Source organism: Cuculus canorus, chromosome 2, assembly GCF_017976375.1.
Source record: "Cuculus canorus isolate bCucCan1 chromosome 2, bCucCan1.pri, whole genome shotgun sequence".
In the NCBI taxonomy this organism is placed as follows: domain Eukaryota; kingdom Metazoa; phylum Chordata; class Aves; order Cuculiformes; family Cuculidae; genus Cuculus; species Cuculus canorus.
In genome coordinates this window covers 49,703,930-49,730,034 of record NC_071402.1, presented here as the reverse complement: position 1 = coordinate 49,730,034, position 26,105 = coordinate 49,703,930, and the positions used below count along the sequence as shown (strand labels likewise).

Genomic DNA, 26,105 nt, shown 5'->3' with positions numbered 1-26,105 from the left:
TCTGCAAACTAAATAATAAGGGCTGTGAGACTGCAGCCCCCGGTGTCCAGGCTGACAAGAACTGCGTGGCTCCAGAGGTTTCACTCAGCCCCTGGGCAAAGAGAGCTGTGGCATCATCACGTCTCTAAGAAACTGAGGTGTCTGGTGAAGTAAAAGAGGTTTCAGCAACAGTCTGAGATACCTGCAATCTGTGGAGTATTGTGTGTGATCTCAAGCTAGGGTCAATGTTTCCTACCAGTTCCTTGGGAAGCTGAGAAAATGAACTGCCCTTGATAGCATATGTCTCCTTTAAGGCACAAGATGGGAGAATAACAGTAAAATAACATCTGTGTCTCAAGGTGCAATATCAACATGCATGTTAGTTCAATTGTTCCATGTCTTTCTGGATAATTATTCATCAAGAGTTTTATTTCATGAGAGGTTTTGTTCTACTTTCTTTTGTAATCTGCCTGAGCCTTTCTTTTCTGTTATGAAGTTTGTCTTTGCCAAATGGTTTTTCTTCCTCTGGGGGCTAGTAGCAAATAATATACTTTCCTTTCCTCCTTCTCCCCTTTCTTTTTATTTTTCCCAGCCAGAGGTGCTTGTGCCTGTCACTGTGGCTTCCCATAAGCTCTTCCACCTAGTCCTCCGCTATGTCAGCCTGGGCTCAAAAAGCTCTAAAGGGAAGATCTCAATTGCTGAGGGAAAACATTTTGGCACTAATTATACTTGTAAGTGAATTAATTTTCTCGCTAGGCTTGCCTGTCTTCCTGTCACACACCAGCATTGCCATTCCAGTATGTACTTGTCTGCATGTGCATTTTTCTTGTAGGACTTTAGTACGGTGCTTGCATGGCTTCTAACTGTTCCTCTATTCAGCACTTTGTGGCTAGTTTTGTTTATTAACTTCTATTTTTCAGAATGAAGTGAGGATAACTTTGAACGTGGAAAAACCCAACCTCTCCTTATTCCGCATTATCCTGAGATATGTTAACTCTGGAGGTGAAACATTACCTGGCCGCATATCTGCTTGCCAATCTTGGCCTGAAACAGGTAAGTGCGACTCAACGACACAACAGATCAGGTGAATGCTAAATCAGAGATGCCTTTTCATGGTGCACCTAAGTCAAATTTGTAATGATGTCACTTAAATTGCATCACTTTTAACAGTGTCAGTGCCTTTCTGCTTTTCCTAATATATTTTGCTGTGTAATTGATGTGGCTGTGTTTGCATGAAATCCCTGCTTACAGCAGTAATCAACATTTGTTTTTTCAAATGTTTGCCAAACTTAGCGCTTTCAGTTCTGCACTTGGAAGCTCTGAAGCATGTGTTTTATGCAGCTTTTAATGAAGGGATAATAGCACGTATCTTGGTTTAGTTGCCTTTCATATTCCATTTTAAAGGTGCCTTCTGCCTTCATTCCATGAATAATCGTTATTTAGTGATGAATCCAATCCACCAAGTTAGCTCTGACTGCAGTCCTCGGCAGCATTTGATGCTTTCTGGGCCCAGATAACAGATAAATGCTCCAGATCCTTCAAACAGTAGAGGCATACGAAGCCTGTATTCAGAGAGTTGTCTCTTTCTATGCCTAACCTCGGCATACTGATGGGAGCTGATGGACTTTAGTTATAGGTCCTTTCAGTAATTCGGAAGAGACAGAACTGAAGACTTGGCAGATGGCGCTCAGCAGTGGCAGCAGTTTCTGATCAGGCTTTGCTTGTATTGCCTGGAAGGCAGGGAACCACCTTTTGTGTGTGTCCAGGGGCTTCAGAGAGGAAACCTTTAATATTCATAACTGATGCTCATGATGAAGAATACTGCACCTATGTTTCTGTTGTATATCCATCTCTGCCCAGACATTACCCTGAGTTCCTATTTGTAACTAAACATTTTAGGTGCCACTGAGAATCTCCGGAATCTGAAATATTTGGCTGAAAGTTGCATGAGAACAGGCTTTGTGTCAGATGAACGTGTCATAAGTCAATGCAGAGACAGGTTGAATGGCAAATAACGGGAGGGGAAAGTTAAATGGAAAATCAAGTGAGCATTTCGTAATATTGCAAAACTGGGCAGTACGGGGCCAGAGCTCTGCTTTCCTGGACTAGTTTGCTCAAAACTAAGAGGAAAGAAAACTGCTACTGCATAGCTTTGTAGCTTACTGTGTGTAGTAGAATGAACTGTTAAAACATATTGACAAAAAAGTGTTGATCAGTTCCTATTAGACCAAATTTAATCGATGAAATAACATTTTAATGGATGAAACACATTTTACAGTTCCTTATTATTTATTTGATTTTTTTTTTCTTTTTTTGATGGCAGGTGCTGCTCAGAGCAAAGAGTTTGTCTTCCCGCCCAGCAAGGAACCAGCTTTCGTCACAATCCCAGGAGAAAGCTCCACAGAGCCTTTCTCACTGGTTCCAGGCACGTGGACTATCAGTATAATCGCAGAGGAAGTCCTCCTGGTAAGAAAACAATTGAAGAAAACAAGCGCTTGAAGGCTGTCATGATAATATTGCTCTGGAGTTATTTGCCAGGAAGAACACTGCAAGTAATTGAAATTGAGCAATAGTGAAAAGACCACAGAAGCAGAATATCATTATGAAAATTTACAGTGACTCTTTTTTCATTTTTTCTTCTCTGACTTTCACCTGCTCCATCTATTCTTATGCTTCTAGACTTTAGATCTGTCCAGAATCTGTACCTTCAAAGGATAAAGTAATGTAACATAAAGCACAATGGGTTGAGCATAAGGGCTCACAGAAATTCATAATTCATAGAAATCATATATTGTATCTAAACCTTGAATCAGTCATGCGTGATCAAGGCTTTAGTTTTTGACAAAGACTCTTCAGAAAAGTATTATAAGAAGGGCTGGGCTTCATGATTAGTAGGCCATTTTCTAAATGTTTTTATCATCCCATCGTTATACTCCTTTCACTCACTGAAAAACTGAAGAATTTTCTAACAGCAGTTCTGAGAAATTACGACAAAAAGGCAAAGTGTTTGAACTATCAGTTATTAAAAATCTTAAATATGTGTGATCACAAAGACAATACACTGAAATTCATATATATATATATACACACATATAAATATATATATATATATATATAGGGTTAACATGTAGCTAGTGTCTTTAGTCATTAAGCCTGGGGCTTTCTTAAATTTATGGAGTACTACATAAAATGTTGCTAAAGAGCTTGCAAATATATTTCATGCTGAAAGTGACAGTATTTATGGTGCCTGTTTTTTTACTAATATCTTTGAAAAGGAAAGGAATATATTAATTTTTTTAGCCCAGCATGTTCTCTCAATAACAGTTTTTATTAGTAAGCTCTAATATGTTAATTGAAGTGGACAAGGCAGAGCAAAAATATAGCAGCTTTTGAACAGCTTAATAGATTACATGGAATAGTTTTATGAAGTCACCTGGGATGCATTAATATCCCTTGTGGAGTCGTATTCAGTTGAGTTATGCATATGCAGATTGCACATGTGTGAAAACTGAATTTAGCTGGCTACGTGTTATGATGGGAGAGTGGCTTCAGAGTTTCCCTTTTCACAATCTTCCCTTTGTCCCATCTCTCTGAAGGTATAAACAGAGTTAGGGAGACACACTCTGATGTTGTTGGTCCCTGTAACAACAGCAACAAAAAAAAATCCACATCTTGCAGATGTTCTCTGTAAAAATTATTTATGTGATTGATTTTGTTCATTGCAACATTGTGGAAGTCTAGAGATGTTCCTTTTGTAATTTTGTGCATGGTCTTGCATTTGTTCTTAGGATTACATGGTGCTTTTACCTAGTGATTACTACGAAGCATCCATCTTGCAGATACCGGTTACAGAGCCTTGTACCTACTCAGGACGCGCTTCAACAGAGCAGTCAGTATATATGCTACAGAATAAACCAGTGCCCTGGTTTATTTTGTTATTAACCTGCTGCACTTGAAAACAATAATAATCTTGTGTTTTGTTTGGGTTAATTGTTTTTTGTTTCTTTTTTGTAAGCTGCTTGCTCTATCAGCATTTACCACTGGGCAGATTTTCCTGTGTCCTTGGTTCAGAGGCAGTGTATTTCAGACATGAGGGAGAATACAGAAGAATACCTGTGCGACAGCCAACTCCTCATCAACCAGTGATGTCCCATATCAGTGGAAGAGAGGTCAGATTCCTGCCTACTAATTGCAGTCCCATCTGCACTCTTGATTCTAAACCTACTAGACTAAAATGGTTGCAAATTTACATCTCAGGATCTCTAAAAGAGACTCTAAGTTTTGCGTTTTATACAGAATGTGTGTAAATGGGTCTGTATAGACAGATTTATAACTGTGACAAGAGTGGACATTTCAATCTGACAGATGTATTTTAGTAACTAAAATTCCCTCTGCTTTAGTCCTTCTGGCTTGTTCAGTGTACTGTTTATTTGCAGCAGAAATGGCAAAATGGGCTGTCAACGGAAATCATTAACATAATGTCACTCTAAGTTAATAGTTTTTTCTTTCTTAAATAGCTATACTTTCATAAAATATTTGCTTTACTAAAAAAACAAGCAGAAGCAATTACGCCACTGCTGTAGATCCGTTGGAAGTGAAACTTATGCTTTGTGGAATGAAAAATTATACTAGAATAATATTTGGTAGAAATAAGGTATGTTATCCAGTATCTGACAGTTACTTGTAAAATGATTATGTCCTCTGTTTTTGTGCTTGGATAGTCCTTTGAAAAATACTGAGTGCAACAAGAACACTTACATGCCACAGGCCCTGGTGCTTCAGCACTGATGCGTGTGCAAAACTTTACTGGAATGAATAATTGCAGTGATGTCAAGAGGGCAGTTGAAAGAATTATTTCTCTTTAAGTGTTCATAGCCTAAGGAAATATTGAGAAAGTCAGTTTAAATTTGAAAATAATTATACCACTTACTGTAGAAAAAAAATCTGTAACCGTGGTACTTTCTGTGCAACTACTTCTAAGTATTTTCCATCAAATATTATTTTAACCAATTTGTGCAAATATATTAAAAGAAAAACTTGATGCTTCAGTAAGTGGCATTGGCTATTTGCTGGAGAATATGCTTCTTTTCTTTGTGAATCAAAATACAGCACTTCTGTGGTATGAATGTTTTTTGCAGTGGAGAAAGAGTGATTTTTTTATTTGTTATTAAAGTTATCTTAGAGATGACGGTGACAATTTTTTAGTAACATTGAAGTTTCCTCACAGGTACTTTCTACTGTGGAGAAGGGAAATAATGTATAATACTCAGTTCACAGGCTCATCTTACAGCCTTCCTAGAGCTCTTATAATTTTTGTTTCTTGAACTTGGTTGACTCATTAGCAGACAAGGTGATATTTATAAGCATTACTTCGATTCTGCTGGATGTATTTTACTGAGACAGTACAGGATTCTTCCTAGACTAATGCAAACCAGCTAGCTTGCAAGAAAGGAAGTGAAAAAACGTAACAGCTTTTACTTTTTCAATTATTTTTACCTAGGTCAATTTACAGATGACCATAAATGTTCCTCAAGTCGGTCGCTATGTTCTGGTTTTTGAATATGCCAATGAAGAGGATCAGTTATACACTGCCGAGGTAATAATAGATAGCCCTGGACCTGTCTCTGAAGGCAGAATGAGAATATACAGTTGTAAATACAGGTGAGCGCTTCTGAAGTAATCACTAAATGATTAAAAAAAGCATGTGGGTTATAATTATACTTTTTATATGTTGGAATCCATTTTACTATGTTGATTGATTGAATTTTAGGGTGATTTAAAAGCAAGTACATAATTCTGTGGCTATTGTAAAGATTTTTAATTCTCTGCATGCAGTCAGCTCATTAAATATGGCTACTGCTTAAGCGAACTATTTCCTATACAACGGGTTGCTTTTTTATATACTTTCAAAAATCCTTATAAACTATTAATTTCTGAGTGAGTCCAGTGGGAAAGCATCACTGTTGGCTACACTGTTTTTATTTAGTTAAAAGCTGTCCAAGGATTTTGACTATAAAAATATGTAGCAGCCAGTTTTACAAGAGTATTCCCACTATTTCTAATAAGGTCTGCTGAAGCAGAAGTATAAATGTCTCTGAAATTCTCAGCATAACCATCCCCTGGCTGTTAGCCTGTAGGCAAGGTCTTCAAGAGAGTGCTTCTTTATCCTTGTTGACTGCTGAGGTTACTGCAGATGTTTCTGCTCAAGAGACTTTGTCTGTCCTGAGCACGATTGTCTTTAACGCTTGAGCATTTCAGCTTATAACTCTAATTAGGGTTGTGATTCTGCAGATGTCTGCACCCTTGGAAGAGCCTAACCAGTGCCAAGGGACTACAGACATGCATCCTTTCTTCCCATGAGCCAAGTGTTTGGCAGATTGGGGGCTTAGGGATATTCAGGATGAAATTGCCCAGTAAGAAAAATCCTTTTCATCAGCATGTTTGTACTACAGAGCAGAGCTATACAGAGCAGTGACCTTGTCAGGTTATCGCTGGGGAAAGCTCTTATTTTAGCCTGTTATATAACACTTTGATCCCTAAACTGCTTGCTGTAAAGCTTCCGGTTTACTGCCTTTTTTTTTTCCTAAATGCATTTTATGGGGCTAATTTTGAACAAACTTCTTGTTCATATGGTACACTAAGAACTTGCTCATGAAAATACAAAGAAAGCCCTCACTACTTTAATGTAGCAATGCAGTAAAGACCTTCTGGGCCATTCTGCATGAAGCTAATGGTCACATTGCAAGTAAGTTGCTGTGTCATCTTTCCTGAGCAGCAAGCTACAAGTCTGTCCTGTTAAAAAATAAATCAAGAAATTACATAGTAACGTACATGTAAATAAGAGTGACTTGTATAATCATGAATATATTGTGACAGGCCTTCTTAGGGCTCTATGAGCTTGTTTATTCCAAATAAAACATTGCAATGTTTTATTCTCTTCCAAGCTTCCAGCAAATCACAAATAAGAGACCTACGTTTTTCTGGCCTTACATGTCCTTTACCCCATGCTGAACTTATTTCTGAGCTGTGCTCTAAACAAGAATGAAACTTTCATATCTGTTGGTTCCAACAGTAGAAATAGAGTAGCAGTTGTATGGTAGCTACAGCTTCTCACCCATGGCATGGTGGCTGGCCTAGCTAAGCAGAAGTATAGAAAGAAATGAAAGCCTTATATGACTTCTCTTTAGCAAAGGGGAACCGTTGCTGCTTTTGGAAAGTTGCAGGAGTCATGCTCCCCGAACAAGACAGAGGCTGAAGCCTTTATCAAGACTCTTTCTCTCAGTATGTACTTGTCTTTACCAAAGATGTAACCAGTCTAAGGTAGTAAGTAAGAGGCAGACCTACATTTTTTCCCTTGTGTTGGAGAGGATCTCAATGTGCATACAGGTTCTTAAAATCAAGACTTGCCCAGCTGTCATGGTGTAGGTTTCGAGCTGCTGATCCACTAACAGCATATGGCAGTGCTGGAAGGCAGCAGCTGATGTGTGCTGGCCCCCCCAAGGAGCACAGCCCAGGCACAGAATATTAGTTACACACCATGGTACATAGGTTGGAAACCTCTGCAGATAACGTATGTGTCTCTGTCTGTGGACATTCTACTTAAAGCAGTAGCTAGAGTGGAGATCAGAGCTGAGGTCTGGAGGTTTGGGCTCTGGGTAGGTCAACCCACAAAGGACAAGCAGTGTTTTGTACATGGTGCATCCTTTGTCTTACTATCATAGAATGGTTTGGGTTGGAAAGGACCTTAAAGATTATCCAGTTCCAAACCTCCTGCTGTGGGCAGGGACACCTTCCACTAGATCTTGTTGTTCATAGCCTCATCCAACCTGGTAACTAGTAAGGATACTGCATGTTCACCAGTGGCCAAAGGTTATTTACAAGCCAGCCAGATGACTAGACATTAGTGTCGAGGCTAGCCAACAGCTGGGCTGCTGAGCTAGGGAATAGCGTGAACAACGTGGTAATGCCAGCAGGCTCATTTTGAATCCTGCTTTCTGTCTCAGTTTCCTTTGTCGCAGCGTTGTAGTTGATGACAGAAATCGCATTGCAGCCTTTGACCTCCTAGCAGATACAAAGATACATCTTAAGGCATCATCAATTAATTTTCTACTGGTAAGTTTCCATTTTCTTTTCGCTTTTGTAGTACTTGTTCCTAAGTGGGGAAGGAGAGGTACTTTTCTCCCTATGTTCACGTGCTGTATGGTAATGTGCGAAATGATGTTTATAAGGTACGTGAAGATGTTTCTTTATATATACTCGGAGAGTACTAAGGCAAACTTGATCAGTTTCAAAAATGAACAGAAATTTGCCTTTCTTGGCAAGGGTTTTTCCAGCTCTCTTGTGCTTTATTTCAGTTCCTCTCTCTCTTCTAAATGTAAATTTTAAATGAAAAATCATCTGGCAGCTTTTATGCTTAATAAATTTTTCTTTTACTTATCTTTCACTTTTTTTAAAACCCTCAAACCCCATCTGCAAGTTTCCTGTGTCTCTTACAAAATGCAGGCAATAACTGCATTAATTTCAGCTAATAAATGTGTTCATTAGTCATATAGCTTTTAAACACTTGGACTAAAAAGCCTTCACTGCCCTCTTTTGGCCACATCAGTGTACATTTTTTTTTTTGGACACAGAATTTTCTACATTGTTTCTTTTTTCCATTTTAAAATACAAAGTGAGTTGCACAGTTGATGAAAAGGTAGTTGAAAAATAGCTGTAAACATAGTTTCATAGAACTCTTAGAATTAACAAGTGATACATTCTTCCTTTCATAAGGCTGTGTTCAGTGTGAACAAATACCTTGTAAATTGTCTGTTAACTCCCTGCAGCACTTGCTGCGCTAACAGGATCCATATCCAAAAGAGGTTGATATTATCAGCCTGTATCTTCCTGTGTGGAATTCTCTTGTGCTGAGAATCTTTGTATTTGCATTTCTAAATTTTAGTTTTCATTCTCTGAACAATTTGCTGCCAGGTAAACTTTGATATTCCCCTGAGATATAGGAAGTATTTCCCTGTGTCAAATGTAAAAACTGCACTTAGGAAGAAGGAAGAAAATAAGAGCTTGTGGTATATAGGCACTAATCATGGAGTCAATGGCAGCAGATTTGTAGTTAAGGACCTTTTTGTGACTGGCTGTCATGTAGACCAGAGAGGCAAAGGGGAACTACCCCCAATGCTGGAGTTCAACAGTCTGGTCTAAATATGGGGGGAATCAGGTTCTTGAGGTCAGCTTCCAAGAGAGGGTCTTATGGCTTGATAGTCTTAATCTCACACTGATGCATACGAGTTGTCTAAACCCAGACCATGTTTTGCACTACCTTTTTTAGCTATACATAGAGTACAGTTCAAAGCTTCAGAGTCTGCTCTTGTTCTGCTGCAATGGGCTGATGCCCTGTGGGTCATTACATGCAGGACAGACACAATGTTTGCTGCCCAAGAAAAGGGACTTTTAGCACACTGCCTTCTAGCTAATAAGAGGTTTCTAATTCGTGCCTGCTGCTGCTAAAACACAAGCTGAGCACCCTTAGGACCTGCTTCTAGACTGAACCCCTTTGCACATTGATGAATTGTCCCTATGCAATTTTTATCAATACATGGTTCGATATATCTTACTATTAATTAGGCTTTTTAGTCTACTTTTCAAGTAGTTCATGAACAAGTTTTGTAACCTGCACTTATATATTTTGCAAATGTAGGTAACATAGAGTACAATCTGCTGTGTCTACCCACAAGCTTTGCCTTATGTCCTTACCACCATGGCTACAGCAGCACTACCACAACTTCAATTGCTCATGTCTAGTTTTAGTTAAAAAAAAAAAAAAATAATCATCTGAGGTTTCATTGGCTTTTAAAATGAGTTCTGAATCTGTTGGGAGAAATTCTGGTGTCACTGAAACTCTCCTATGGATTTTCTGGGAGCAAGTGTTCACACCTGCGTTTCAGAAGGTCTAGGAATTCCCCCAGGGTACAATAGTCTCTAAATGAAACACATAAGGACTTTTCCTTCCTACTTCTGTATTCTCTTTGCCTCGCTTCTGACCTTGCGAGCGGGTCTTTCGTCATTCCTGTTGTTGTATAGATACTTAAACGTTTTAATTTATGTAACTTCTGAACAGCCACTATTCCCCTGAGGACAGAAAAATACTATTCAGCACTGACTCATTCAGGTGCAGTCAGGTAAAGGGACCCAAAATCCTGTGGGAAGCCCGTGACAGACCGTAGCTTTGGGCTCAGGTCTCCCCATGCTAAAATTAGGCTCCATCCTTCCCTTTCAGGCCTGGCCTTGTTATTTATTATATGAATTGTTAATTGCGCATTGTGCTTGCTTTTCAGCACAAGGTTTGTATTATATCAGAGGAAGAATTTTCTCCAGAATATGTGGATCCTAAAGTACAGTGCATAGCTGCTTACAGGAGTACCCGTGATGGAAGGTAACTTGCTTGGTTTTATCCTTCATGTTTTCTGAAGAAGATGTTGAAAGGCAGACTAAATGGGATTTTAATTATCTTGAATGAACTTTTGCTCAGTGATTCACAAGTGACTGGTAGGCCACTTTTCCAAAGTAGTATTTGTGAAAAGCTGAAGTGTCGGCGTTAATCTAAGCAGTCGTTGTGCAGGATTTTGTTAATACTAACCTCTTCCTGGCCCATCTGAACTACTGAGTGTTGATGCGTTAGAAAATACAGATCTTTACATGCCATCCGGTATTATAGGTGTCCAAGCTGAAGAAGCATTGCTGCTTTGGTGGCCTGAAATGCTGACTGCTCCATGTGGAGTTTGGTCCTACATGTTACTGCATCACTGTTCCAAAAGGGCTTTAATTTGTCATTAGGCAGGGGCTGTGACTGCCCTTTGAGGCACAAATACACCAGCTTAACTTGGCAGCGTCAAACTACGCAACATGTAAACCCGCACTTCACAAACAAGCCATTCCTTTGTCCATCTCATCGTGGAGCCAGTATGGTAGATATGCCCTCAGCATTCACCACACACAGCAAGGCTAGGTGATCTCTCTCCTCCGTTGTACTTGTATAGGTTTAGTAATTAAAGCACTCCTGTGTAGCTTGATTGACCTAGGTCAATGGCTCTTTTCCAGCTGCTAAGATCTGAACTTTCATTTGCCATGTGCTCTGTCTGGGGTTCTGCAGAACGCATTCTCCATCCTGCCGAAGGTCTTCTTCTCTCCATATGTTTTATTCTTTAGGCCAGGGAGGAACTATCACCACAGTTTCTAAATTAGGGAGTCCCGCGTTTCAGTTCCTATTGCTCTCCCCAGCATGTTCCTCGTGATGCTACTCCTAAGGCTTTCTTCCTCCTCATTCAGCAATGGGAAGGGCCTCAAAGTGAAAGTAAATATTATTCACAGACTTCAGAAGCAGAAAGGCTTGGTGACTAGGTTTAATAGTTTTCCATACAGTAGCTTCTAATATAATTGCTGAATTGAAATCTCAAGCAGAAAAATCTGGATAGTAAATTGGATAAAAGCATGTGACTATATTTGGCTTCCAAGCATGGATAGCATTGAATAGCAGCTTTAATTCTCCTGCTTGGAGTGTTACAGCTGAGTGCAGCTTTCCAACACTGAAGGTACTTGTCCTTGCAGTCAAGGCATTTTGCATTCCTGAATTTATACTCTGAATAGAATGGAAGAAAGAGGCTGGGTGAAAAACAGTAGTTTAAATAAAACTTATATACCTTTTACTTTGCTTTTATGTTTGTTTGTTTGTTTGTTTGTTTTAATGTCTTGTTTTATTTGCATAATTTACTGTATGTTTATGGTTTGTTAGTAAGACCTTTATCTGGAAGTATTTTTGCTTTCCTAAGAGCAAAAGTGTTTCCTAAGAGTGTTCAGTATTCACCAAGTTGAAAGATGCAGAGTCTTGGCTCAATTTAATAGTATTATAAGCAGATGCAGTGCAAGAAACATACTTGCTATTCCAGTTCTACTCCTGAGCAGAGATTAATCATTGTTGAGTATTTATGAGAAATGAACAAATACTAGCAGGAAACCCCCAAAATCCATTTCTCCTGCAGTCTTGGAAAATACTTCTCTCAATCAAGTTCTTCAGAATTAAATATACCAAGGAAAAAATAGTTAAACACAACAATGAATGAATAAGGATGCTTTCAAGGAGCACTGTTATTTATTTTGGCTCCAATTCTACAAATACGTGAGTGTAACTTCTAAGTGCTTAAGCAGCCCCATTAACTTCACTGGGAAAACTTGCATGTTTAAAGGATATGCCTATGCAAATATTTGTAGAACTGAGAATTCATTACTAGTACAGACTGTGGTGAATATGACTAACTGGATTCACTGAAGTGTATTTAACTGGCTTTTTTTAAACACTCTCGGTCCTCGTAGGTTTCATCTTCCTTAGCAAACTCTTTCCACTGAACCTCTTAAACTTACAGAAATTTTGAGTAAATAAGATCAATTAATGTACATTTTCCCCACTGTGAGTTAAATCTGTACCTCTTGTTTTCATTTACTTCCTGATCATTTACATAGAATCCAAAGAATAACAGGGGTTAGAATTCCACTATTAATTGTATTTCAGTCTAATATACTGACTTTTGTGAGTCAACTGCTTTTCCTTTTATAATGCTTAAGAAATCCTGACCGCAGGAGTAATAACTATAATTCTGGTTTTAGTGCAACATGCATTCCCTCAGTGTATGAAACTCCACCAGCAGCTTTGGTTTTGGATTCATTCAAGGATGAGAAAATTTCTGAAGTACAGAGAAATATACTCTATGATCCACTGAGTGCCCCTTTACCTTCTGACTCAGTTAATGGAGTCACCTTGACACCGTTACAGGTATCTCATATCTTGAAAATACTGTTTCTTTTGTTACAAAGTATGTTCCTAGTAAAGTTAAACTGATTAAACACTTTAAGAAAATCAAACTGAGTGACGCGATGTGATCAAAACATTGCAAAGACATCAAGACAGTACGCAGAAACGAAAATGCCCATTTCTTTCTTAACTCCACAGTAGCCTCACAGCATTAGGTATGCTTGGCATGCAAACAGATAGGAGCATGCAGTTGTAATGCCATATTCTTTGGAGGGATTGTTAACTTCCTGGGAGATGCCAAGCCCCCTCTCTTTCATTACGGGTAGGTGGCACAGAGCACAGCTCACAACCCCAAGAATATTTCATGGAACAAACATGCTACCAGAGCTGTTCTTCTTTCTATAGAACCAGATTACCTTGAGCGGCAGAGTGCCTCACTTGGGCAGATATGTATTTGTGGTACATTTTTATCAGTCAGCACATCCAGCGTTCCCTGTGCAAGTGCGTGTGGATGCAGGACGTGTGTGGTCAGGTAAGTGTCTGAATTTGATCTAACCCCTTCCATTTCTCAGCATTTCGGCACTTGGAACATTTTTTGGCATGGTTTTTTTTTCCATCTAGGTTCCTTCAATGCGTCTTTCTGCCCTCATGCCTCTGGCTGTCGAGATCAAGTGATTGCAGAAAACCAAATTGAGCTTGACATTTCTGAACCCGAGGTCTCTGTTACAGTGATGATACCTGGTGGAAGAATGCTGGTTCTGGTATGTTTATTACGTGAATGTAGTTGGAAATGTTATTTTCAGTTTCACCATTCCTTGAAAGATAGATGCAAAGATGAAAGCCAAAAAGAAAGGATTTGTCTTTTAATGTTACATTTCGGATTTTTAGGCTCTTGTGCATTGCTTCTGTTTTATTTTAAATTTTCAAGATACTATACACTGTTTTTATTATACACTGATTGTAGCATCACAACTCTTGGGGGAAGATACGTGTATTTTCCTGGTTTTTTTCAGTGAAAATGTTACAGGGTTGGAGAAAATCAGGAGTGCATAATGAAGCAACATTTAAATATACAAATGCCTTAGCTTGTGCCATGCTTTTGTCTGAAATGTACAATTTAGCTTTCTTGTTGTTTTAAGGAAAATGTCTTAGTTGTTCCAGCAGACACCTACAGTTACAAAATTCTTGACAAAAAGACAGTGGACAAGTCATTTGATTTTATCAGCCAATGTGGAGGAAACAGTTTTTATATTGAGTAAGCATTGCTTTCTAAAAAACTGAATGTTGACAACAAGCTGGGAATTACTGTTACTTTTACTCAATATTAAAGAATTCTATATAAAATCCCCATTGTTGTGTTGCATTAAAAGGCTTTTCATGGCTTATGCTGGCCCATTACATTTCCTTGAGTCATTTTCACGTGACTTTCTATGATAAATGAAATGTAAAGGTAGAGCTTTATTGCTCACTGTGCAAAAGAGGAAAATCTGTGTCGTCTTTCTGTCTTTGGTATTTCCATCTTTGGTATTTGATATTTTGCTTGGCATGTCTGAACTGATACGACTAATATACGCACTTTCTTTGAAAAAAATCTCTTACCTGCATGTTCAAAGCCATTCACCACTAATTTAATTAAAGTATATCCTTGCATGTGTATTGATGCCATCCTTATGTCAAAGAATTGTTTGAAAGTCAGGACCCCAATTTACTGAACCACTGTAAAGCCCTCTCATAACAATTCCCAAGTGCCAGTACTAACATGATGTATATTTCAGTTTAAATAGCCAAGAAGCATCAGCCTTCTGTAAGGACTCTGTAAGGTCACTAGTGGCTTTCTACAACAACGGAGCCCTGCCATGTAATTGTGATAATGCGGGTGCCACGAGCCCTACTTGCAGCCCCCTGGGAGGACAGTGTATTTGCAGACCTTATGTCATCGGTCGTCAGTGCAGCCGATGTCAAACTGGCTACTATGGATTTCCATTCTGCAAGTGTAAGTACATGCTTTGACTTCTTCAGCACCTGACCCAACTGTTTATTGAATTCTCCGATTTTACTGCATAGGTACCACAACCTCATGTTTCTTTACAGGGTTTGATCCTTTGAGAGGCCAGTTAAGCCATCTTAGCTTTAGCATCTTAGCTTTAGCATAGAATAGCTTTTATTTTAACATAGAAGTAACCCCATTCCATTTAAGTACTCCTGCTTCACGATGAAGTGTGCCTACATGTGTGTTGTCTTATCAGGTGTAGTAGGCTTACAGTTTTACTCTTTCAAATCCATGTTGCCTGTCTTTCCGTCAAATGGATTTTTCTGCACTGACTGCTAAGTTGTTTCTAAGTTACTGTTGTATCCCAGTTTATACCTTCAAGATTTTCTATACGTAATCAGAGTAAACATTCTCAATTCCTCTTTTTCTGATGTTATCTTTAATAACATAAACAGATTTATATATTACACTGACAGTCTTCAGCTACTTTCACGGATAAAATCACCTAGGTTTATTAATGTTACTTTGAAAAGCGATGCTCTTAAGACCAAAACTATTCATTGTTTAAAGCTTAGCAGTTTGGGGAAGTGATAATAATGCCTGTGGTGAAGTAGCCGATCTACGCAAAAAGAGTCGAGGTCTTAAGCTATTCTTTCTAAGTATCGTAACAGTTACATAGTTGGTTTCCATTACCCTGATTTGTCTCAGTTTCACATCATTGTGATAGCTGAAGTAAAATAAGCCAGCTGAGCTTAAAGCCAGTGAAAGAGAGAAAAGAGTCATGTGTACCATCATGCATACAGGTCGTGTGTGTTTATTTGATATACAGATTTGATAACAGTTGATCATTGTAAACTGAGATGTAATTAATCTGTAGAACATTTTCTTTAACCTAGTATGCAACTGTGGTCAGCGTCTTTGTGATGAGGTGACTGGTAAATGCATTTGCCCTCCACAAACTGTGAAACCAAAGTGTGAAGTGTGCGAGAAACATTACTTCAGCTACCACCCTCTTGCTGGCTGTGAGAGCTGCAACTGTTCAGAAAAAGGAGTCGTTAATGTGGCAAGCCCAGAATGTGAAGAGAACAATGGGCAATGCAAGTAAGTTTGAGTCGTGAGCGTTATAAATGATGCATGAGCGGTTTGCCTCACCCTTCTTTTCAGGTATTTGGAGTGGTTGTGGGAGACTTTGGTGATGATGAATAGGGATTTAAGTAGTGCTCAGAGATAGTGAGGACTCAGATGTTTCAGGGATATCTGCATTGCTTTACTGGAAACATAGTCTGTGCAAGTAACTAATGGTGGGATTTGGGATACCTGAGCTTGCGTTCTGTTTGTCAGTGACATGCCATGTCACTCATGGTAAGCTCCTGAATCCCTGTCCTTCTTATAGAGGACCTCAGATCAGAGTTCCTGACTTCTGGACATGCGCATCATTTGTAATGGTTTACATTATCTCTCAAATTCTTAAAATTTTGCAGTTGACCTTCCACAGACTGATGTCTGGGTTTCAGTCCAGTGATGTTTTTAAGTATTGTAAAGCTTGAATGTCTGCAGTGAGTTTTGAGAAACTTTGATAATGAGTACAGACTGACTGGAAAATATTGTTCACTTGGAGCCATGGGTGATAATAATCCTGAAAATTATGCTTTCTGTGTCAAATATGCTTATTTTTCTATAACCTAGCATACTGAAGTAAGAAAAAATTCTTCAGTTTTATTCTCTTATTTATATTCTCTAAAATACATATAGCATACAGCCACAACCAATGGGCGTCCTCTTAAATTCAGATGCTGTCAGTGTTAGTATAGTTGAACATTTCTATGATTTCCTCAGGGAGATCGAATTCTTAAATAGCAAGTGCTATTGATAGCCAATCAGTTCTCTAAGGCCAGAGTTGGTTCAGTTTAGCTGTTTGGGCTATGTTTTTGTAGGATCTAACAAAGAGAAATATGATACTTCCTGCTCTGCCATTAATCCCGTAAATGAGGCAGACAATAGTCATTTTCAGAGAATTTTCATATTATTTCCTGAATACAAATTATTTTTCTAAATCTGTCCTTTCTATTAAGAAGTGTATAATTGTCTTACCCCAAGGGCAAAACAAGGATCTTCATATGTGGAAGTTGGGGTTCACCTTTAAAGCGTAACATATTCTTTATCTTCTGGTGCACTCTGAATCTCATTAATATCTTTCATTTTCCCCATGCAGTACAAAATAACAAGGAAATTAATACTATGCAAAAATAAATATAATAAATACTTGAGTCAAATAAAACCTACTACTTCAAAGAAAGGGCTTAGCATGCTTCCATTTGATTTAAATTGAGGATTGTTTTTGCAGAAATAGTCAGATTTTTCTGTTTCAGTGAAAAGCTGTGTTGCCTGATTATAATGGTGATATTTTTCACGTGCAGCCTAACTGGTAATATCAAAGTTTATCAATAAAAAAATTCTGAAGCAAAATTTGACATTTAGCAAATTATTTTGGACTGCTTACTAAAGTATATAGCCAACAACTACGTTCTGATTACTGCTTTTCCTTCTGTGGCTTATATGAAGTTAAAAGTCACCATCCAGCTCCAGTTATCTGAGTTATACAGTCAGAGGGACACTGTGAAACGTCACCCATTGTTTGGTGAATTGAATAATTGCTTTCATATATTAAATGAAGTGCAGTCTACTTCGTCTGCGTATTTTATCTGTTCATTTCCATTAGATTCATAGCATTTGTCTACACACAAATTTGGTGCTGAGAGCTAAGGGAGACTCACAGCTTGCTGACACTTTTAAGAATTATCACAATTAAAATGTAAAGATGTGGATGGTGGCAGCAGAAAGCATTTTTTACCAATGGATCCTCACTCTCTTGAAACCTCCCTAGGCTGGTACAAATAGTTTGCCAGCATAGACAAGAACAAGAGGGGTCATCAGACCTAAATCTTCCCTAGTTTCATCAGTCTGTGCAAGTTTATTGTAAAGGTAGGATGAGGTAGCTGCTACCCCTGAATAGCGTTCTCTCTTATCTCAAGTTTTAATCGTAGTTTAGTGTTGCTGTTTGCATCTTCTGTACTTCACCTAAGCTCTCATGAGACCTCACCTGAGTACGATTATGGAGTCCTCAGCACAGGAAAGACATGAATCTGTTACAGTGAGTCCAGAGGGCCACAAAGGTGATCAAAGGCTGGAGCACCTCTCGTATGAGGAAAGGATGAGAGAGCTGGGGTTGTTCAATCTGGAGATGAAAAGGTTCCAGCGAGACCTTAGAGCAGGCTTCCAGTACTTAAAGGGGTCCTGTAGGAAAGCTGTGGAGGGTTTTTTTTTGTCAGGAAGTGCAGGGATAGGATGAGGGATAATGGTTTTAAGCTGAAAGAGGGGAGATTTGGATTAGATATTAGGAAAAAACATTTTACTGTGAGGGTAGTGAGACATTGGAACAGGTTACCCAGAGAAGTCATGGAAGGCCCATCCCTGAGGGTGTTCAAGACCCATCTGGATGAGGCTTTGAGCAACCTGGTCTAGTGGAAAGTGCCCATGGCAGGGAGTTTGGAACTGGATGATCTTTAAGTGCCTTCTGACCCAAACCATTCTATGATTCTATGAAATCCAAGGCATTCATCCTTCACCAAGCAAAGTGGATTCCATCCTTTGTGGATAGTTGTCAGCTAACCCAAGCCTTGTGGTAGGTTGAAGTCCCCACAATTATTCATATGCTTGTGGTTCTCCACCTTTTTGTTAGCAAGTGAGTGCCTTGAGAAATACCCAATCCTCCAGCTATAAAATCTTCTTCAAGCTCTGCTTACCTGTGTACAACATTGATGTTTCACGCCTTGGCGTACACAGGATGTCGTTCTGCACTGCAAGCCTTGTATAGCTGCAGCAGCCTCATTTTATTGTAAGCATTTATATCCTTCAAAATCAAATCCATTCCTAATCAGTTCCTAGACCATATAAATCAACTCACCATTCAAATCCGAGAACATTACTAACCTGCTTCTATTTTTCCATGGAAATCATAAAGTTGTGTTGTAGCCATGCAATCACTTCAAAGATCCACCTGCCTTTTGTTTTAATTCCCCCTTCCTTGCTCCACTCCTGCCTCCCCTATTGACTCTCTTCTCTGTGTTTGTTTGGTGATAAAGATGCAAACCGGGAATAAAAGGACGACAGTGTGATCAGTGTGCTCCTGGTACTTACGGTTTCCCAAACTGTGTGCCGTGTAACTGCAACAGAGATGGAACAGAACCAGATGTTTGCGATCCCCAGACAGGAATTTGTCTCTGTAAGGTCAGATAAATCAAATTACTTCTGCATTCATAAGCATCCTTTGCACATCAGTGACTATTTCATATTTAATGGGGTGAATGAAGTGAGTTTATCATCAAGTTTTCAGTAAATGCAGCTGTACAAAACCATCACAACTTGCAGAATGTGCACAGATTATCACGGTAGCAGTTAAATGCGATTTTTTAAAGAGTTCATTTTCTGACAGTTGTACAGGTGGTCTTAGATATTGCAGCATGTTGCAGTGCTGCAGAGGAGTTATCAATTGATTCACTGAAGCAATCTATACCCTGCACAGATCCACTCTGTGCATCTGCATCTTGACTTTTGGATGCTAACCAGGACCCAGGCTTATTTTAGCCGTATTATGTCAGGTGACATTTCAGCACATCATTATATCCAGGAAATCTTCTTTTGTTCTGATCTGCATAATTAAATGTGATAAATGTGAACTTTCACAAGTGACCTTTTATATTGTAGGTTTGAAAAAGCCAGCAGGAGGGTTTTGGCAGGGAAGTTACCAGCTGTCTCTGACTAATATTTATTACTCAGTGGTTCAATTTATCATCTTGAAAGGTAGTTTGCAGCTAACATAGTCTCCAAGAAGTCAGTTTGATTTGCATTTTGAGTATGATGTATCCAGACAAACACACATTTTCATACATGTTTCTATACATTTAAATAGATATTTTTAAAATAGATTTGTTTAATGTGCAGGAGGTTTTAGGGGCCTTACCAAAACCAAAAGGAAAGCACTGAAATTTCTCTGAACTGTGCTTTAACAGGAGAATGTTGAAGGTGTAAAATGTGATATCTGCCGACCAGGATCCTTTTATCTGGACCCTTCTAATCCCAAGGGATGCACCTCTTGCTTTTGTTTTGGAGCAACCAGCAACTGTCGCAGCACAAATCGTCGTAGAACCAAGGTGCATTGAATAGTTTGTACTTTGTTAGTATGGACCTACATTTATTCCATTAAGGAAATACCAGATTTCTACCAAAACTGAAAAAATATTTTAATAATTTTCTAATAATTTTTAGAAACTATCCTGCAAACAGTAGTGTAGATTTAGTGCGGCCTTATTAAGACTTAGGTGTAGTCTGAAAGTGCCTTTCAGCAGAAATGCCCTTTTCACCTGTTTGTTTACAAATCCCTAGTTGAACTGACGTTGAGCTGGCCTTCTGTTGCTTTACCTTCAGACACTGGTTCATCATTAAAGTCAAAGGTCTCATTAAAAATACTTTGATGAACATATGTGTCCTATGATGTCTGTATCATGCACTTTGAAACCTAAGGTATGTGTGACATACTCCATGAAGATTGTAAAAATTGTTCTTCTTGTCTTTTTTTCTGTTAAAAAAGACATTACACCAAAGGTGAGAAAAGGAGGAGGAGAAGATAAAGCTTTAGTAGCCTAAATGAATGGTGAGATGGCTGAAGACTGAAAAAGAATAAAGAACTGACTGAAACAGTGCAAGAGAAAGAAAAGAGAAACAGACCTAGAATGATGGATGAGGAGTTTAGTTCAGGCTTAAATATAGACTAGATACAAATCAGTTTGTGGCACTTTATTGCTTACAAGGAAAGGATGAAAATCTGGCCTCAGTAAAGTCAGTAGCGAACTTCTCTTTGCTTTAGGAATATTTCTTCTAGCAGTTACTTGTCCTCACCAAAACCTGTTTTTGAAAACATATCTATCTTTTGGTTTTTGGTTGCTCTTGCCAGCCAAGGTCAACCCATCACAGAACTGTTCTGAAACATATCTGATCATTATTCTGATACTATGACATATGTTAGGTTAGAGGTTGGACTTGTTGTTCTTAAAGGTCTTTTCCAACCTAAATGATTTTATGATTCTATATGTATTATGCTTTCTTTGCCCCAGCATGATATGAATAACAAGATGTATGGTCTTTCATGAAACAACAGCCATGGACATAAAATATGTGTTAAAGAACCAGAGTATTAGGCTATATTGCCTGCCTTTACAAAATATCCTGCTGTGTCCCCTCCTTCCCATTTAACCTACAACAACAGGTCTGCGCTATGTCTTTTAGGTTACTGTCCTTGGTTTAATTTTGGAATGAACTTAAATAAGCACCTCCAGATCATATTCTTTGGTTTGTGTACACAATTCATAGTCACCTCCAGAAGGCATATGCCTTCATATGACTGAAGATAGAATTTAGTTTGCAAGTGACAAACCAAATGCCTGTATCCCAAGTAGCTTTGCAGGTGTGTTCCACTTACACTCTTTTGAGGTCTTTGCAACATCTCGTGCTTAAAGACTTTGGGTTGACTCTGAAGGGGTTGAATTTTGTACTAAGGGAATTATAGGGGCTAAACAATTCTTCGTCATTACTTGGTGCTGGTAAAGTTTAATAATGGATGAGACAAGCTTTTATTTCCTTTATGTATTATGTATTATTTTCATTAGTTTGTGGACATGAGGAACTGGCACTTGGAGACATTGGATGACAATATTGACATTCCAGTCACTTTCAATCCAGTCAGTAATAGTGTAGTGGCTGATGTTCAAGAATTGCCTGCTTCAGTGCTTAGTTTGTACTGGAAAGCACCACCGTCTTACCTGGGAGAGAAGGTAAATGTCACCTAATTCATCTGTTTTAATAACTATATTAATTTTTTTTTTTTTGCCAGCATCATTGATAGTCTCATTGTTATTCTTAGACGCGTTTTTCTGTCTTCCCTCAGGAGATTCTTATCTCTCTCACCTGTCATGCCACAAATCATAGCATTTTACTTCTGAGTACGGTGTTAAAACTATAGCCGATAGCATAGAATTAATCATCTTGCTCAGTGCCAAGGAGGCCTTTATGTGAACAGCATGGTTCGGAGCTGTGGTTCAGGAGTCTGGTACCTTGAGCTGGTTTTCTGAAGCCCAGAACACATAGAGCTTGCCAATGTTTTCTAGTATCAGATTCAAGAGAATCTAAAGGATATCTCTTGGGCAGATTTCCAAAAGAATGAAAGGTGATTACGTGCTTAGTGGCATGCAAAACCCCCAACTGTTTGCTTTGATATGGTGCTTGGGCAGAGCAACACCTAGTTTTCTAACCTTTGTGTTCTTTGAACTGTTTGCTGCTCTTTCTACTCATGCATGGGAATGATCTTGTACTCATAATACCTTGGCATATCAGTCTGAGGATCCCACTGATCAAGGCTACTTGGCTAGTGGTGTCTTGCAGGTCCAGAGCCTCAGATTTCTCCCTGTTTGGAACTCTGACAGTGTTGATAGCTGCTAGCCAGTCATAGGACACAGGCTCTTCAAATGCAATCCTACTGCTACACAAGTGAAACCAAATGGGATAGATGCCAGAGCATTAAAGGTGGTACAATTTTTGAAGTTCTTGAGTCCTCATTTTAAGGACTAGAGCAGTATTTTTCATCCTGTTCTTCTATGCTCAGAGGTCCATATCTTTCAGCTGAACAGCAAGTTTAGTTAGGGTGCTATTTGTTAATGTTACAGAGGTTCTTGTTTCATGATCTGCAAATTATTTTTCAGATAAATTTCGTATTAAAGCATATGTTATCTACTACAGTGTTAAACCAAAAGGACTTCTGTTGTTCCCATAACAAAACATAAAGCAAGCAATAATCCTTTTTAAACACGAATATTAAGAACAGTGCTATGAATGTTGTGTTACATGTCACAGTATCTAACAATGCAGGTCATGACTTGCTTTTATTTACAATGACAACGCTGTAAATAAAATAGTTCTATTTTTGAACATTATTTTACTGTGCACTGTGTGTATCTTTTAGCACAGGCAATACTGCAGTAGTGAAAGTCTCCTAAAATGCTATCTATCTTGCTGTTTGTTTTACAAGAGAATAAGTGTGCCAATTATTCATGTCGTTGTATTCTGAAAATGTCAGGCTTTGGTCTACTTCCAGTGATGGCACCTCCTTTGGATAATGTGAACAAGATCACTCCAGACATTTTTCAGTATAATGAGGGTATAAATAATGTTCTCTGTTATCGTAAACCTTTTAACAAGTTCCCCTGGAACATTAATATTTAGTAGAGTATATTTTCTTTTCTCTCTCTCTCTTTTGTTTACAAAGTTAAAAGGGAATCAAATATAAAATGTATAGCAGTGCAGAAACTAATAGTCATTGAGAAATTCAGATCACATCATCCCCATTTTCTGCTCTTCCGAATTGTAACATTCTATTTGATAGACCATTCTTAATGTTAGAAAATAAATATAGAATACAGAGGGTAGTTTATAAGACCAATGTTTTTCCATTTAAAAAAAATCATCCAAAAGCGTTAACGTAGCAGCCTATCATGTGGGGCAATCCTGTAATGGGTGTTAAATAGGAAATAAGCTGTAATTTCAATTTTCTTAACATTTAAAAAAAAAAATTTATACAAGGTTGTTTTGGTTGTGTTGGCAAAATATAGCCAAGGCTCCAAATGATGTTTTTGAAAATGTAGTTGGCTAAAAATAATAGCACTAATTATGGCCCTGTGGTCCAAGGAACAAATTTAGTACTGAGATGTCTGTGTTTTGTTTGTAATTCAGGAAAATATATTGAAAGGGGTAGATAGAAGGCTAGTTGAACACCAAAACCTGACAAAGCAGTTCTTCCTCCCATGTCAAAACCAGACATAAGCTCTAAGGGCAAACAACAAGCAGTGCAAAACAGAGTAGTATATCTGTGGCAAAACACCTGATATTATCTATTACTTACAAACTTTCCATCTAGGCTCCTCTTAAAACAAAAACTTTCTAGCCTGTGCCTGGAGCTTACTTTTCTCCGTATATTTTGAACTGAGTCACTCATCCACAACCCAGGGAAGCTGTCAGATGATTCAGACATATGTGTCAAAGTCTTTGTTCTGAGCAGCAGCATATGTATTTGGCTGGGTTTGAGGCTGCCTGTGGTCACCTCTAATTGAGCCAAAAGAAGTGCAGCTTCAGCTCGACTTACACCAATGGTCTGCTTACAACAAAGCTGATATCAGCTGACATCAGTAGAAATCCTGTCCTCCAGAAGGTGCACCAAAGATTTCCTCATCAGATTCATCTTTATAGTAAGTTTAGAAAACGCTGGCCTGTGAAAGCCGCATTTAAACATGCTCAAACTGACTTCTTTTTATCTATGGCTGTTCATGGGGTTTAGTACCACCTTCATTATCAGTCTGACATCTGCTTTTAATGAGCCAAATTTGTTCTGTAGGGCAGTGAAATATCTCTGATCTTGTGCATTTTCCAACAGCTTTCTTCATATGGTGGCTTCCTAAGTTACCAAGTGAAATCTTTCGGCTTACCTAGTGAGGGCATGGTTCTTCTGGATAAAAGACCTGATATTCAACTAACAGTAAGTTTTGAATTATTTTTTCTTTCAATCAATACCAATACCATGATTTTTTCTGTTACCTGACAACTATGGCAAATTTTCCTCCTCCTGTTTCACTTTTATAGCAACTTGCTACATTTTTATAAAAGTGATTTTACTACATTTTGCTCAAAGCCATCAAGACACCGATCTCTGTTGCCGAAGTTACATACTATTAAGCATAACTGACTTGAGAGCAAACAAAAAACCAGGATTTTCCCTGTAAAATGCACCTGTGGAAAATAAAGAATTAATGCCTTGCACACTTGTCAACAAGTGTGGCCTTGACTCTGCAAAACACACCCTGGCTTCCATGTGTAATTCATCTCATTTTCTGTGAGAATTTTCTTGAACATAAAATTAAGTATAATTATAAGTCTCCAAGGCATTGAAGTGAAAATGTGTTTTAGGTAAATAGCTTTTTAATTTAACCACTTCAGGGCCCAAACTGAAATCTTCGACTATTTGTTGAAATTCCCAAGGAAGTGGTTTTGTTTCTTCAGGTCACCAGAAATACTTATTCGGTATTCTAGGATTCTTGTTGGGAAACATGCTTCATAAAGTAGTACAGTAGTGCCCAAAGTTGTTTGTGCATCAGGATGCAAAAGAGAGTGTTTGAAAATGCAAAAATATTTTTACTCAAATATAATAAATAGTCCCTGTGAAAATTGGTCAGCGTTAGTTTAATTGGCATTTTATTTGAAAGCAAGATTAATAGGCAAAAGTAGTGAAAGCCTTCCAGACACTAGAACACAGTGCTTGCTACACCACTTCACTGACAAAACGACAGAGAGTTTTCCTAGTTGCTTAGTTTTCATTTCCCAAAGAACGAGATAATGTGTTTCACCAAATTTTATTGCATCGGGACCATAAAAAGTAGTGAGATGGCAATGTTATGTCCTCTTTCTCATACAGGGCCAGCAAATGAAAGTTTTTTATATGGATCCCAACAACCCACTGCCTGACCGTCAATATTATGGCCGTGTGCAGCTAGTTGAGGTAAGAAATGAAAATGCAGTGGCCTTCCTTTTTCTTCCCCATGGCACATAAAAAATATTCAGGTAATATGTGCAGAAATACCAAATACTTGATAATGAATATAAACTTAAATACTGTAGACTCTAAATACAAGCAGCATTTTTCTCTCCTTACTGCCACATTAAACTTAGATTCTGGTTCATGCCACCTAATTTTAGGCATCTTGTTTGGCACCAGTTTCGCATCTTGTCCCATTTAACCCACTCCCTCCAGGACCAGTGGAGTAACACTGAATCAGTCATCAATGAAAGATGATTCATTGTAGCCCCAGACTGTGCTTAATGGGGATGGAATGAACTGTTTTCTGTTTTCCTTGGTGTCTAGCTACCTAGGTTAGAATAGGTGTCCAACATTCAGACAGGTGAACTTAGCAGGAATTATTCTTACCTTAAATCTTTGCTCAGAGGTTCGAACTAGATTATTTATTCCTCTCTCATATATAGGAAGAAAATAGGTTTCTTCAAGCCAGATTCCATTTCGGTAATACCGTGTCTATTATTAGCAAGAAAGCATGTGAAGGCAGCCCTCAAAGACTGGATTTCTAGAACTTTGCACACTCTTAAAAATAAAAGCATTTTCCTCCACCCTTTTATGGTTTGGTGGGTGGTACCTCAAAGACTTTTGGATGACTGAAGAAGAATCTA

At 38.4% G+C, this 26,105-nt stretch overlaps 1 protein-coding gene across 3 annotated transcripts in view; it reads left to right on the top strand.

The window, feature by feature from the left end:
* Nucleotides 1-26,105, top strand: part of LAMA3 (laminin subunit alpha 3) — a 121,445-nt gene that overhangs the window by 51,885 nt on the left and 43,455 nt on the right. For all 3 annotated transcript variants that reach the window (XM_054058942.1, XM_054058941.1, XM_054058943.1), the window contains 18 exons: nucleotides 900-1,032; nucleotides 2,303-2,445; nucleotides 3,768-3,868; nucleotides 3,995-4,148; nucleotides 5,480-5,640; nucleotides 7,983-8,091; nucleotides 10,311-10,408; nucleotides 12,634-12,799; nucleotides 13,184-13,310; nucleotides 13,400-13,539; nucleotides 13,918-14,033; nucleotides 14,554-14,771; nucleotides 15,665-15,869; nucleotides 18,911-19,055; nucleotides 19,838-19,978; nucleotides 21,491-21,655; nucleotides 24,304-24,405; nucleotides 25,339-25,422. In XM_054058942.1, the coding sequence (XP_053914917.1) occupies nucleotides 900-1,032; nucleotides 2,303-2,445; nucleotides 3,768-3,868; nucleotides 3,995-4,148; nucleotides 5,480-5,640; nucleotides 7,983-8,091; nucleotides 10,311-10,408; nucleotides 12,634-12,799; nucleotides 13,184-13,310; nucleotides 13,400-13,539; nucleotides 13,918-14,033; nucleotides 14,554-14,771; nucleotides 15,665-15,869; nucleotides 18,911-19,055; nucleotides 19,838-19,978; nucleotides 21,491-21,655; nucleotides 24,304-24,405; nucleotides 25,339-25,422 (2,508 nt within the window). The remainder of the gene's footprint in view (nucleotides 1-899; nucleotides 1,033-2,302; nucleotides 2,446-3,767; nucleotides 3,869-3,994; nucleotides 4,149-5,479; nucleotides 5,641-7,982; nucleotides 8,092-10,310; nucleotides 10,409-12,633; nucleotides 12,800-13,183; nucleotides 13,311-13,399; nucleotides 13,540-13,917; nucleotides 14,034-14,553; nucleotides 14,772-15,664; nucleotides 15,870-18,910; nucleotides 19,056-19,837; nucleotides 19,979-21,490; nucleotides 21,656-24,303; nucleotides 24,406-25,338; nucleotides 25,423-26,105) is intronic.